Genomic DNA, 16,264 nt, shown 5'->3' with positions numbered 1-16,264 from the left:
CCCCATGAAAAATACCCAAACTTCTATTTTGTGAATGGACTTAGTGGTCATGGTATACAGCATGCCATTGGAGTTGGTAGAGGTGTTGCGGAATATATCTATGATAATACTTTTATGTCAATAGACTTGTCCAAATTTTCATTTGATAGAATTGAAAAAAATGAAAGGTTAAATGAAGAAATGATTGTGTAAACAGAATAGCTTTAAGCTTTATTTAAATTATACATATATTTTAACATAATTTCTGATGCATTTTGACTTTTCATTTTTAATAAAAACTTGCCAAAATTTGATTTTGACCCAAAAGTTTGAAAGAATGGATGGTAAAGACATATGGAATTAGTCATCTGATTATTTTATTTACCAGCTGATAAACTCAATGTCAGCTACTTGTGGAATTTCAGAACTTAGATAAAGATTTTTTATATTTGCCTTATGAGCTGATAGAGCCTATACTATCCGTTTACAGCTATCCAAAATTAAAAAATAATCTCTCCGCCCACTATGCATCAAAGACATATCATGAAAGTTTAGATAGACTGTTGTCACTCAGACATAGACATTCATTGATATTGGAAACACAAGATCCACACTAGTTCTAGAAGCTCTTAGATTGGTAAATCCTTCCAAATTCTTGGTAACATAATTTTTGTATCTTTAAAACATTAATAAAGAGACACTCACATACAATGCTCATCACAATTAATGATCTTGATAATACTTGATTTTACCCTTTCAAATCTTTACTACTTCAGAGAATATAGATTGATTGACAAAAAACAATTTAAGTTGTTATGTTCAAATTTTTAATGCTAGACTGCAAAGCTCCACTTCCAAAAAAGTCAAAATTTGCCCCTTGGGGGTAATAACCCCCTAGGTTGAAACCCCAGAAGCGCAGGTGGCGAATTTATTTCAGTGGCTCACTAAATTCTAGAATTTGATAACATTTGTTAGGCGATGGGAGATCTTGTTTGAATACATTGAAATAATGAAAAATTCATTGATGAAAATATCACAGCAAATTTTATCTAAGTTTTTCTTTATTTGAGTTTCGCTTCCACCAACATCCTTTCATTAAACTCTTGCATTTGACACTCTACCAAAGACTAAGGAACTAATATAAGTATGAAAATGACAGCACAACTTTATTTGGTTTTTTTGCATACAAATATGGTGTCATTAGATCCAAATTTAGATGCTCTGTTGCCTTGGGCCTATGTGCAAACGCTTGGTCAAATATTTTAATACCGTCACATAATAGAATACTAGTGCAGTTCTACTTTTAAATCATATGGACAGTGACCTTTAAAAATCATCTTAACTTCTTGACCCCTGCACCTTCTTGCAGTCACCTTTAAACTTCTTCATGGTTACACCAACAGTGAAACATCTATAATAACAATGTTTGTAGGTAGAAAGTCAACATTCTGATTATTTATACTAGAATTATAGTGTACACTAGTTAGAATTGTGATATGTTTTGTGTATAAAATAATGCAGGAATATCTGTCTAACTCTATGTTATATGTCTGTAGGATGGAATCATTGATTTTTCTCTCTATCTTGTCTGGTTAATGTAAGTCTATGTAAAGTACACACTGTCTCTAGTGGAATAACTGAGAGTTGAATAATCTTATACTTTCCTCCAATTCAATGGTATGTAGATGATCATCTTACATTTTGATTCTATTTGTGTTCAAGCCATTCTTACAATTTAAAGGCACATATAGATTTCGTTTTCAGGTTTTCGCATGCCTGTACCAGCCATCTATGATCTTACAAAGTTCTTTTTTTTTACTAGTGTTCAGTCATATTTTAACAAATAGCATTGAAAGCTGTCACCATTTATGTTAACCCATCAAAAAAACATATAAAGTAGGCTGACAACACATTATGTTCAGTATCTTGAAATTACCAAAATGAATGAGTTTGAACAAAAAACTAAAACTTGACATCAGATCATGGAGTCGCCTGGAGAAAAAACATGAAACCAAATATACAGATCTGCATTTTAATTCTGATGAGATTTTAGAAACTTTTAGGGGGATGCCTTCAGTTGCTATTTGCACCATCTTTGCAGTGGTGTAAATTTGAATGGCAAGGTTTGTCACTAGACTATCTTCATTACATGACTGGTTAGTCTTGTTTAATAGTTTCAATGTCAACCTTTCAAACTAATAGCTTTATCTTGTTTTTGGTCATTTAGGACATAGCTTCCAGGCATGACTTTCTTCAAAATATATTAGATTTAATCATAACAAAATATACATATTTATAATGACCTAGTGTGTTTATCAAGCAAGGGGAGTTTATTCACGGTAAGCACATATAAGGAATTTAAATATATTTTATGTATGAGGTAGGTTGATAGAAAATTTGGTTTTATGTGAATGCATAATTATAATTTATAATTTGGTCATATAAGCTTATTGTATATTGTCCTTTCACATTTAGCTTGTGCTCACTCTACAGGCTACCATTCTTTATGAATCCTTTGTTTTTATTTTGTGGGTCAATGTCATGATGAAGATGATCCCTATTGATTTTCGTGATGATATGATAATTTTTCACCAAAATGTCGTTTTAAACTTAGTGTATTCACTATTGTTGTATTTAAAAGGCATCATCACCATTTAGGTATTACATTTACATAATATAACATAACACTTCCCCAGAGAAATCATGTTCCAGGTTTGGGGGTGTGAACATGTGTATGAGCATTTGTAAGGCTCAATCTGAAAAAACAATTTGAATACAATGTGGTAACCGGTCAAATAATTCACTGGACATTTATGTCAACATACAAAAAAGAATTTCATTGTTAGTCCAGAATGTAGGTATAATGAGTGTCAACAAAGGTAAAGGTCTAATGTTTTGTTGTATGACTAATTCTATCCTGTGATATTTGATTTTATACAATACTTGTTTAGTTTCACCCTTTGATTTATTAACACTTAGTTTAAAGATAAAGGGTCAAATTGACATGAAGTAGGCATATCCAACAGTATCCATATTTAGTTCAGGAGGATCATTATATTGGTGTTTTAGATACTTTGAGGACATAAGGTGGACTAGTCGCAAACATTTGCCTCTTACAGCCTCAGAAATATATTTTGAAAAAGTAATCGGAAAATTCCCCACTAAACAGGGCCTAGTCTACACTAGACAACAACTTTCAAAATAGCCATCAGAGGCCATAGTGGAGGCAGATGTTTGGGGTTTAAAGGTGTACTAACAGCTACAAGGTAGATCCTTAACATATTTTAGTCATAGAAAGATATGGAGGCTTAACATTTCAAATTTCACGAAAATATATAAATTCTAAGTCATTTGTTCTTAGTGGTGGCGCTATCCTCCAGAAATTGGAGGTACGGAGTGCAGACTGAATCAGTGGGGGGCGCGCTGTGGCAACATCATAGGTTAAAGCTGCCTTGGAGGTTCTAACCCAGATCATGTTGACACATATTTTGCAATAAAATTTATGAAAAAATTATTTTGAAATTTCTCATAAATAAAATGGGGGAAACTTGAGGTTTCAAACTGTATCCCCATTGGCACTGCAACTATTTGTTCTGTTGCATCAGTTGATTTTGATTGGTGAGTGAATGTTTGATGACCTTCAGCAAGCCATCATCCTAATTTAGAAAACAAAGATTCAAATCCTAGGATAAAATAAGACCTATGGAGTCCTCTTTTATGCTCTTATTTGATCTAAGGCAGTAGATCTAAAAAATGATTCCAGTAGTGGTCATTTCATTGAAATATTTTTGATTTCAGTCAATCATCCACCTCCATGCTAGAAAATGAAGAACCGAGCCAGAAATGATAATGACTGTTGTAGTCTGTTGTTTTTAAGATATGTTATATTTGTTTTTAATACAGTATTTTGGGTAAGTGAATAATTTTTTTTTTCTTATTTCTTATGGAATCTGTATGTCTTGCAGCCTAGATTTTATAGACCCATTCTGTATCTGCCAAAAGTTCCATCATCCAAAGTGTTGATCATTTGGTTTGCAAATAAAAAATGAGGGTGGCGAATAATTGTTTGCCACCCGGGTGGCGAATATCCTTGGCCGTTTGTTTATATTACTTCACGCCTTGTTTTTTAGTTTCCTTGACTACTTCACATCACATTAACAAAGTTCTTCTTCAAAGTATGTTCAGTCCAATTTGTTTTGCTTATCGGAGACACTGATAGCATCAATTTACCCCATTCAAATTTTCTATCGGACGACTATGGTTCCTGCATTCCACTAAAACTAAGTGTTTTATGACGTCACCCCTGCAAAATTTGCTTGTATCGCATTAAACCTTTGCTAGTGTTATATTTGTGTTTGGGGGTGAGAGTGACCACGTGTGAATAAATAGTACGCCATCTTGGGTTCCATCACTGTCCCAGAATCCTTTGGGAACAGTATGCTTTTATTTATATATAATGGGAGATAACTCCTACTAAACAGTTAAAAAAACATTAAGACCATAATGATTTAACCTATATGACACTAGGGTGACATCATAAAACTCTTAGTTTAAGTAGAATTCAGAACTACAGATGTCTGATTGAAAATTTGCTATGGCGCAAATTGATGCTCTAATTGTCCCCGATACACAATTTACAAAACCTCTTTACAATCCCGTTAATATCAAAATATTTTAAAACCACTGTTGATGATATATTATGCAGATATTAACATGTACTAAGTAAGTCTGTACTGGGACTGTTTCTATAAAAAGTCTGTTTATCATTGTTTATCTATTATTTATGTATTTGGTGTTATCTTGGTATTTAAAGTAAAATAGTACCAAGTCTGAATATGCAATATGCAATAGAAATATAGTTTAAGTAAGTCATTCTGAATCCTACATGTGAAATATTGATAAAGTAGGTTAACTTTATTACCATAAGTTATACTTTATTTAATTTGAATTTGACTTAGTCTTGAATATCAAGCATTAAATTTTTCATGGAAACGTTTTAAAAGTTTCAAAAAGTTGCCAAAATATTTGATTGCTCTACCAGTCCACAGAGCTTAATTTCAGCCATATGCACTGATCAGAATATAATCTGATTTTTGTTTCCACTGCAATTCAATCATGTTCCATATTACTTCAAGGCCATTATAAACTTTTTCATAACTGATGATGTTACAATATTGTTAATATCTGGATATGAAAGTAATTTTAATTGATGATAGATTTATCTTCCACTGGAGGTAGTGTATAATCCGAAGATCGAAGATCGCAGACCTGTATAATCCGAAGATCGCAGACCCCAACTATAATCCGCAGACCCCCTATACTATATTCGGCAGACCCAACTATAATCCGCAGACCCCCTATACTATATTCGGCAGACCCAACTATAATCCGCAGACCCCCTATACTATATTCGGCAGACCCAACTATAATCCGCAGACCCCCTATACTATATTCGGCAGACCCCAACTATAATCTGCAGACCCCCTATACTATATTCGGCAGACCCAACTATATTCGGCAAACCCCCTATACTATATTCGGCAGACCCAACTATAATCCGCAGACCCCCTATACTATATTCGGCAGACCCAACTATAATCCGCAGACCCCCTATACTATATTCGGCAGACCCAACTATAATCCGCAGACCCCCTATACTATATTTGGCAGACCCCATATAGGGGGCCTACTTTTTTTATTTTTTGAAGCCATTTTTTGAAGCAATGTTTGGATATGCGTCGATAATTAGACTTAGGGATGAAATCATATAGACATCCAGAGGTGTGTACAAAACATTGTAATCTCCACCTATTACGTTTTTACTTGCAAAGTATATCAAAAACTGCTTTTGGAACTTTGTGGGCTAGTAGCATTTTTAGTGGCAACATGCCATCCATCACAATTTGGGCATTTCCATGCTATGCCTCCCTCCCCACTCTCGTTTCTCCACCGCTTTGGGTTGACATCCTTGGATGTTGGAAATGAGGAGGGTTCAAAATTAGTGGAAATTACATTGTACAGTTTCCAAAAACCATAATCTGTTGCCGAGCTTTAGTGTAACTTTCAAAGAGACCGTTTGATTACGCTAAACCAAAAACAAAAACTGTTTTATTCAATGGACATAGTCACAAAATAACAAAATGCAAAATAATTCTACATGATCCTATTCTAAGGCACTCATTAATGTAATTAGTAACTACAAAATGTAGTTAAGCTGTTCGTTTAATGTCTTAATATGTGACTCAAGTAGTCGATCTCTAATATTAGCCGTAACTACAACGTTCTCGTCATGCGATGCTTTAAACACCGTGCCAAAGGCACCACTACCAATTTCTTCTAAATTTGAAGTGTCTTTCCATTTAAAATTTGAAAATTTACTCAGTTCCTTATCCTCCTTTACAGAAATTCGGGCAGGTATTCTAAACATGTATGAAATATTGGAAACCCTCTCTCAAGAGAATCAAATTTACAACTGAAGAATATATCATTTAATTTATGTAATACATGCACAGAGTGTGTGAAAGGAGCTCATATTCTATAAAGCCCAGTGAATAAGGGAAATATATGAACCAGCTGATGAAATTTTCGTTATAGTAATGCCGAGTCAGTCCTTTGAAGTCAAAGATCAATCGAATTCAAAGCTTTTGACATGAAGTCAAATTACTGTGACCTTGAAACATTGTACTACATGTCAACCATTCAGGCATCTAATGTTGTAAATAAGAAAGAAATTCTGAAAGTGTTAAGATTTAAAAAAAATGAAGAGGGGGGTGGGGGGGAATATAGTATATAGGGGGTCTGTGGATTATAGTTGGGTCTGCCGAATATAGTATAGGGGGTCTGCAGATTATAGTTGGGTCTGCCGAATATAGTATAGGGGGTCTGCTGAATATAGTTGGGGTCTGCCGAATATAGTATAGGGGGTCTGCGGATTATAGTTGGGTCTGCCGAATATAGTATAGGGGGTCTGCCGAATATAGTTGGGGTCTGCCGAATATAGTATAGGGGGTCTGCCGAATATAGTTGGGTCTGCCGAATATAGTATAGGGGGTCTGCCGAATATAGTTGGGGTCTGCCGAATATAGTATAGGGGGTCTGCCGAATATAGTTGGGTCTGCCGAATATAGTATAGGGGGTCTGCGGAGTATAGGGGGTCTGCGGATTATAGTTGGGTCTGCCGAATATAGTATAGGGGGTCTGCGGATTATAGTTGGGGTCTGCGATCTTCGGATTATACAGGTCTGCGATCTTCGATCTTCGGATTATACACTAACTCCACTGGATGTTGTTTTTGAGTAGAGAACCAGAATCAGACTTAAGAATTCAATTCTGATAAGTGGTACAGATAGACAAAGCTAAGCGCTATCAGTAAAGCAAATATATCTTTCATTACCCATTTCATAATATAATATTATTTAGTTCCCTACAAATCCATATAACCATGTCTTCTGTTTCTTTTTTTCAGATAACTGGTTTAGCATTTCTCGCAATAGGTGTTTGGACACTAACTAGTAAACATGACTATATTAGTTTACTAGGTAACAATATGTTTGGTGCCACTACTATTTTATTTATTAGTATTGGTTGTATTATTATACTGGTTGGTATACTAGGTTGTGTTGGTACCATCAAATCTATTAGATTCTGTCTTGTATTAGTAAGTATTGTAACTGTTTTCTTATGGATAATGACTGACAAAAATAGAATATATGTCACATTTGATTAAATTGATTACAAACAACGATTATGATTTTTGTTCTGAAAAGTGATATGGAAAATAAGCTTCATCAGCTTTATATATCCCTTTACGTCAAGAATGATTAGATCCAATTCCATGTGTGATTAAAAACAAGGTTGAACTAGTATGAAATGATGGGGTTGAGTAGCAAAAAGATGCCATCTTTAACTCATAACTGATCAAATACACTGAGACATTTTGGGAAAAGGTTTGTGCAGATATTGAATGTTACTGTTAGATCTTCACCCAGCTCCATATAAGATGAAAATATAATGATAATTCAAAATCTTGTTTTAGCTTGATATACTCTTCTATTTTCAGTATGCCTGTTTATTAATAGTGATATTTCTATTAGAAGCAGTAGCAGGGATATTAGCCTATATGTATGAAGGAGCTGTAAGTGGTTTTTTTTAATTATTGAAACAATAAAGAAAGATATCTAAATGCAAATACCTACTGTGATGTCAAATGTTGTTCTAAGAATTCAAACATGGCTTCTTGTATCTATCTGATTACCATGCTTTCATATGCTAGGGTTTTGAGTGAATTTTTAAGGGCGTAGGTCATTGGCGGAACTTTTAACAGCGATTCCTACCGACAAAAATTTGTCGTGGACATGAGCAGACACACAAGTGAACTTTTTGAGCCGTTTTAAAATTCTCTACAATTGGGTGATAAAATTTGCTTGCCTAGCCCCAGCATAATATCACAATGGTCTTGCTGAGTGCTTTCTTAAGAGGAAGTTTAGTGTTCAAACTATGTTAAATTTATTTGAGCAATGTTTATTATAGATTCGAGATGAATTGACACGTAATTTAAATGAAACAATGATAGAAAATTATAGATTTGATACAAGAATAGATGAAGCTGTTGATAGTATGCAGAGAGAGGTAAGAATGTCATTTACAACTGGCCACTTTTAATCTGGAACAATGTCAGTTACATAGAAACAATTCCATTAGTATGTTAATTATATAAAAAGCATATTGCAGTTCGTAAGACAAGATTGACAAAAAGACATTTAGGAAAAAAAATTGGGGCACCAAAGAGAAGCTTTTCATCCAATCTGGTAAATCTGATTGACTTCATCTTGGACAAGTTAGATTTAGATGGATTATAAATGCTGTAGGAATATTTCACCAATTTATTATACATAATACCACTTCTATTATAACTTCTGTCCACAGTTTCAGTGTTGTGGAGCTGGTTCCTATAAAGACTGGAAATATTCCAGATGGCTACGCTTAGATACAACAACATCAAATAGAGCTCCAGATTCATGTTGTATGACACCAAGCCCGAATTGTGCTGGTAGAGATCATCCATCTAATATCTACTGGACTGTAAGTACTATTTTACTCTTCTTATGTTTTGTTCATTTATTCTATTCAAGTTCTTTGGAAAGTATATCTCCATTTCCCAAACTAAGTGACCTGATTTTATATCCCAAATACTCATTGGTAGCATGTGATGAGCTCCTTGCTATTTTGATACACCTTGGTTGTATATATTTTAAGTGTATCAGGCCATTTATGGCTTCTATTTGCATCAGATCTGTCCTTTAGAAATGCTGAACCTTGTATTTATATTTTAGGGATGTTCACGGCAATTAGAACATTTTATTAAAAACCATCTAATAATAATTGGTGGTATTGGTTTAGGATTCTGTTGTATACAGGTGAGCTTAATAGTCACAATGATTTTATTTTGGCAACAAAACAGGAACAAGATTATTAATCACATTCTGATTTGGTCTACCAACTGGTCATCTTTTATTTTGTTAGGACTGACATAGTTGTTAGGATGGGACAGTTAACCGAGGCCCAATGTGTTATAGGCAGGGCACATTTAAGATCTGTCAAAAGTTGGAAGGCTAATGCTGTTGTCCTTGCAAAATTTCCATCATTGTTCACTGCATTGCAGACAAGTAGAATGTAAAAATAAAACCCTTAGTCCTGTAGTTATATATATCCAGCAAATAATATATTTAAATATTCAATCTCTTTTGTAGGTGTTTGGAATAGTATTTGCTTGTTGTTTAGCTAGAAAAATAAAGGAAAGTAAAGAAGGATATTGAGCTGAGGTTCTATCAGGATGAAACTTGATCTAGTCAGAAATATATACCTTATATAGAGATTATTGTCTCCTAGCATTATAGTCTATATTATGTTTTGAGCTGAATGAGGGCCTCTTTTATTTTTAATCCTATTTTTACGATTAAATTTTAATTTTCCTCAGTATTTTATAAACAAAATTTCAGACATTTTCTGCATTTATGACAGTTTATGTGATATATTCTGATAGTGAGGTTGGATAACAAAATTTCTTATGACATTTATGTTGAATTAAAATTCGAAAATGGCATGAGTATAATTTCAATGTATAATTTAACAGCCTTTGGCAGATATTACAGGTCACAAATTTTTCTTGTAATTATAAGCCATAAGTCATTTTCTGTCTATGTGCCATTTGCTTTATGCTTATGCTCAATCTGGCCATATTGCTCATGAATCAATTACGTGTATTCCCATAGTTCAGAAGAAAGTCTATAAATATGGCTCCAAAAGCTCTCACCAATATAGCTCACATTTAATTATTGCTCTTAGTGATTATTCCGTCATTTATAAATCATATCATAGAAATTTATTTATAGATCACTGAAAATCCAGTATTTTTTCTAGTGTTCTGCATGTACCTCACTTGTGATTCCTTCTTATTATTTTTTGAAATTCACTTTTCATATTTCATAAGGGACCATTAAATATACCTGATTTTTAGTTGCTATTTAGCTTATTGCATTGCATGCAGGAACATTTATCTGACATTATTGCAAGTTTGCGACTAAGAGCAAATCATTCCTTGTCTATGGCTCTCTAATCTAGTGTTCCCAATTTTGGATTTTGTACCGGTACATTTCATGATAATTGAACTATAGGTTGTGTTCTTGTTTTATTTATATGATATTTATGCATTTCACAGAATGCAATTATATAATTTTTCATGCACTTTTTTTCTTCACATTAGTTAAAAGGTGCCTGGACACTTAGATATTACCAGTTGCAAGAAATGAAAGTGGTCATGCATTCCATATGAATCTCACAACCCAGTTGCATGAGAGTTGTAATCAAAACTCATGACTAATATTCTTATTACCAACCATACTCAACTGGTGATCACTATGGTGTCAAGCCACTTCAGATATATATTTGTTACTATTTGGTGAAAATAATGCATGATGAAATGGTGGCAATATGTATGCAGGTCGTCAAATTACTTGTAGTTCATGTGTCTCTGGTTTGATAATCATTTACTTACAGCTGTAATGATATATTTCCAGGAGAAGTGATTATAAATATTCTTGGTTTTTTTATTTGTCTTAAACACAGACCTTTAATTAGGAACGATATCGTGAGAATTTGTAAAGGCCACCTTTCTACATATAAGGTTCAGAAAACTTTTGTTAAAAAAACTTATATCAAACCAGATATGCTTTAGTCACATTTTTTTCTTCACTCGTCTTCAATGATAGTTTTTATAAAATAGGAGAATTTGTTCATTTTATTTTAAATTGTGCTAACTTTATGACCACTATCTAGTAGAAACCATTTTCACCTTATAGTGCTTTTAGTCAGTTTTGTGCACCATATTTTATATTATAGAATATTTTTATTCTTTGTGAGAATTTTACCACTTGTATTACTTGTTATCACAATAAATTTCATTTTTCAAAAATGTTTTTTTGAGAGTTCTTCAAGAAGATAAAGAGGACTATTGATATATTAGTGTCTTGTACTTTATTTGGCTTGATGAGACCTCAAATAGAGCTTGCATAACTTATCTCCCTATTCAAGGCTTCTCAAGATTTAGAATTCCTTGACATGTTTCCCAACATGAGTAATAAAACATATGCCATGAAATTGATCTATCAGTACTTTTCCTAAAAGTGATATGCAGTAAATGATTGATAAAAGCTGCAAAACTATTTATCTATACTTCTTTCAATTTTTGCACTATGTATATCAAATTAATTTATTGTTGGATAAACACGAGGTACAAGTATTAAAGATTTGTCAAGGGAACTGGTATTATTTCCAATGTGATACAATACAATCAGAAAATACCAACATAATTTTCTTAATTCAAAAGTTAACAATCAATGAATATAAGATACTAAACAATGAAACGACAACACAAACTTGATGAAAATCAATACCAAACTTTTTCATACCAGTGACAGTGCTCTCTGAATCTCGGGTCAGGCCAAGACACTTTATTTCTATTTCCAGAACAGTAAAATCCAGAGGTCAAGACATAACAACACATTGTATAAATACGCTCACTTGGCACAATTTTCTCTGGAATCATCAAACCATTAATTTAAGCATGTTTTGGCCAGTTTAATTTGTTCAAGTTTGTGAGAATGCATGAAGTTTGAATTCATGTAATTCATCGTTTCAAAAGAGGCCTAAGATGAACATCAACGTAATGTTATACCTAATGTCTTTGCTAACTGTAATCTTAACAAACTTTGTAATTTCCAAGAAGTGATGTAAGATAAAGCCTGGTCATGTGAGATGTAAGTAAAACGATAACAGCGACTCCATTTAGAGGTAGTCAAGTCCTGAAATCTATCTAATAATGTCACATTCTCAACACAATCTCCAGTTATATTCCTGATAATATTACACATTCTTAACTCATCAAATTCTTCACTTTCTTTCTCCCATAAACTTAAATCATGAACAAATTTCATAGGGTACAAATAAAATGGTTTAAATTCAATCGGCCATTTTGAAACATCTTCAAATTGTGTAGAAAAACGTTGATCCTTAGACCATAGGAGTCTGATTTGGTCAATACCAAAAACTATTTGAGTTAATTTATCCAGATAAAGTAATAATGTATAACAATCATTGGATAATAGAATAGACCCAATTTTCACAGGTGTTACTTTCCCTTTCATAATGACCTCTGCACATTGATTGGCGGTGTCACAAATTTCAAGATCCAATGTACTCAAGGTACCCAAAGTTTCTAGCACATTTTGGGAAAAAGAGTCAAAAGAAATTGAAGACACAATAGGACAAACTACCAGAAATTCATGTTGAACTGGAATACTGTTCAGGTTTATTAAACAGGGTCGAGCTGTTATACCTGCACTATAGTAACATTTTGATTCACATACAGACAAAGATGATAGATCACCTAACTGCTCCATCAGTGACGTCCGAATTTTCAGTTGATCATTTGAATGACCATTAGAAATATGACCATTAGCATTATTGAAATTCTGATCGAACAATTTTTCTGATTCAAAGTCCTTGTTCTCATCTATGCCATCAGATTCTTGAGTATCAATTTCTTTTTCCTCTGTCTGAGCTGGAACTTGTTGTAAAAGATAAGATTTAGATGTATCAGCAGAGACTACACAAATGTACCATGGTAGTTCTAATTTCTCCACAGGAATGTCTACTTTCTTCTTAAATTCTTCAACAAAGCTGTTCAGTACTAGAGCTATGGGATGACTTTTATCTTCAACAAGATTTCTGCAATCAAAATTAAACCTAACGTGATAAACCACCAACAATATTTCATGTACTGTTTGAAAACAGGCACATCGATATTTTTTCAATCTTAGCATTATCCCTCTCTTAACAAAATGGAAAATAAATATATTTATACTTGTAACAATTTGACACTGATTGGACTACTGAAGATGAGCAACTAAATGTGCAATGAAAGAAATCAGTATCAGATATTGAGGGAGCCGTTTCAATTTCCAACTGTTAAGTGAACTATGTCGACCAGCTAATTAGCCTAATCAAGTGCAGAAAGGTCGAATGTTTAAGTCAAAGCAAACAAGGACTTCAAAAAAATAATATTTAACCTGTTTAATTTGTGTTGAAGGTATGGTGGACAAGTATAATGTTGTTCCTCTATTTTAATAGTGTAATTATTCACCATTGCAGGTACAGGCACTTGATCACTTAACTCAAAAACATGAGTTATTGCCCCTTCTGTGTTAAACCCTTTATCTTGACTTCTGAAAAGAGAAATTGAATCATGACTACGGTACATAATAAATAATCATTATTCAATCTAAAATGTGTTAATTTTCTTCAGATATTAGATGAAAATATATACATCTTAATTTCTTATACATTCTAATATATTGCCTGATAAAATAGCTAATATGTGATGAAATAGGACATACCGAAATCCTGTACTATTGTAGCTGGTATAATCATTGACATCAAAAGGTATAACTTCTCTTAGAGTTAGATTAGAATTGGTTGCCATGGAAACTATTTGCCAACTGTCATGCCATTCTCTTCTTGGTTTATCTGCAGGAGTCCCACCTTGACCTCTACACAAGGTCACCATTATTTGACCATCATCTTCCAAAATCTGGGAAGCACTGAAAAAATTGTTTTGTACTAGTAATCAACCATAAACCAAAAAAAAAAGAAAAACTTACAGCCTCTGTTTCTTTGTAAAAAGTTAAATTTTAACACCTTAATTGCTGTTGACATCCTATAGAGTAACCTTGCTAGAATTAAAGGGCCATTTAGGGGGGTTGATTTGAGTCTTGAGTATAGGAAAATAGTCTTCAGATGTACTAGAAATGTGCGAAAATCGCATAATTCCTATTTACATATATGTCTATATATGGCAGTCTCTCAAGAAAAAATGAGTTTTTAACTTTTGAACGTACACATAGATTTGAAGGCTCAAATTTTGATGGTGAGCTGTGAACACTATTATTGATTGGTCTAGCTAAAAAAAATTGTTTCTGAAACTTAAGTATGATTGGTCAAAGATGATGGCGCTCTTGTCCCTTAAGGAGTTCATTTATATAGGGATAACTTGGCCTAGCCTACTGCAGAAATTTGAATCCATTAAATATTGATCTTTTACCTGCTAAAGAAATCATTCAGTAATGCCCTGTTCCTTTTATGATTAGATTTTCCACCAGAATGTGGAAAGTTAAATATAATTCTGGAGAATTTCCTGTCTTCAAACAATGAATCAGAATGTAATTCTCTGGCATCAACTTCAAAATAAACTTTCACTCCTAGAAGAAGAAAAAAAATGAAATTTTACTTTTGCACCAAATATATATGTAATGTAAGCTTATACCTATCATAATGGCTTTGTCACCAGGCCTTGGCTTAAATTAACCTACATTTTTGTATTAAAATGCTACTGGAATCAAAAATAGGACTATACAGTCAAGTTACCTAATTTTGTGCAAACCTATTTTTCGTGCATTTCCCGAAATGATTATTAATTTACATGTGCGACCTCGCGTGACCTCCGCATTTGCTTGCTTGGTAAACATGGGTAATCTTCACACTGTCAGCTGGCAGAATGAATCCAGTAGTTTCAAGCAAGGTAAAATAATGTATACTTTGACATTAACAAATGTACAATTTTATAATCGGCTGAATTTCCTTATAATCCCAAGCTGTAATCGGAATTCAAAGTTGGCTACAAGCATGTAATCCAATGTAGGCTATCTAATTTTGTCAGTCAAATTTTTTTTTCTTAAATCATTTATCTTTGAAGGAATTGTCAGTATTTATAATGAAATACTATTGGAGATGAATACTAAAAAAAGTAAATTATACACTGGGTCTCCATACAACATGTTTTTCTAGACTTACCGGTATTTAGAGATTAAAAATTGTAAGGTAAACGAAAATAGGTGATGCATTTTGCTGCCGTTGTCGAGTTTGTTACTCATGAAATATGTGCCAAGTTGGGGGATTCATAATGAAAATCGAAACAAACCAATTTTAATTATTTCATAGAATATCTGAGGAATCCTGGCCTAATAAAATGAAGCCAGTCAAATCTTTACCACACCTAAAACTCAACCCTTTTTGTACTTTTCTATAAACCAATTCAAAGTGTGAGCAATGATTTACAAAAAAATTGACTTTTAATACATGTAATGTAATCAATATTTGAACTGGTAGCCTGATAAATTAAGCATGGCATTACCAGTGCATTACCTTTACTTTTCAGAAAGCGAATGTTGTCGACAGCAAGTTTATGTTTTAAGATGGTCTCTTCTGTTTCTAATGAAGTCGACACAAACTGGTCACAAGTGAGGTTTCTCCGTTCCGAAAACGACACAGATAAGGAGAAATCGCCATCGCCAACTACCAAAACAAACCCTTTCGTTTGTCTGTCCATGTTGTTTTTTATTCAACTTGCCGCTAACTTTCCACGCCTCCATTGAAGGAGAGTTAGTAATCCGAAACAACGTAATACAGTGGTCCATGGCATATTTTAGGACGACAAACATTTCGACAAGTTATGTGAATGTTTTCTACCATCAAATTTGCACTTGAATAAAAATTGATGTTTTGGGTAAAAAATGCAGGGTTTAGCCAATAGGGCCTAGCAAGGAGTTAAACAATCGGTTTTTTTTTAAATCAATATATGGCAGAACCCAAACAACAATTATGCAATTATGAGCTTGATTAAATTTGATAGGCCTATCCAAGAGAAGGATTGTCCGAAACTATCTGCATCCAT

General features: G+C 33.3%; 2 protein-coding genes across 2 annotated transcripts; one reads left to right on the top strand and one right to left on the bottom strand.

Annotated features, from left to right (window-relative positions):
- Positions 1-3,803: 3,803 nt before the first annotated feature.
- On the top strand, positions 3,804-9,992 carry LOTGIDRAFT_208719 (hypothetical protein; the record flags this gene model as incomplete). The annotated part of the gene is made up of 7 exons (XM_009053150.1): positions 3,804-3,890; positions 7,445-7,636; positions 8,039-8,113; positions 8,509-8,607; positions 8,905-9,060; positions 9,312-9,395; positions 9,729-9,992. The coding sequence occupies 7 exons, from the start codon at positions 3,804-3,806 to the stop codon at positions 9,792-9,794; spliced, it is 759 nt and encodes a 252-aa protein (XP_009051398.1). The 3' UTR covers positions 9,795-9,992.
- A 2,202-nt stretch (positions 9,993-12,194) lies between these two features.
- LOTGIDRAFT_152624 (hypothetical protein) lies at positions 12,195-15,919 on the bottom strand (the record flags this gene model as incomplete). Its single annotated transcript, XM_009053149.1, has 5 exons — positions 12,195-13,263; positions 13,605-13,760; positions 13,932-14,135; positions 14,636-14,792; positions 15,736-15,919. 5 exons carry the CDS (start codon positions 15,917-15,919, stop codon positions 12,195-12,197), a joined length of 1,770 nt encoding a protein of 589 aa, XP_009051397.1.
- Between the last annotated feature and the right edge of the window lie 345 nt (positions 15,920-16,264).

The sequence above is a fragment of the Lottia gigantea genome (genome assembly GCF_000327385.1).
Source record: "Lottia gigantea unplaced genomic scaffold LOTGIsca_2, whole genome shotgun sequence".
NCBI lineage: Eukaryota > Metazoa > Mollusca > Gastropoda > Lottiidae > Lottia > Lottia gigantea.
Note: the sequence above shows the minus strand (reverse complement) of the source record. Positions and strands in the feature narration are given on the sequence as shown.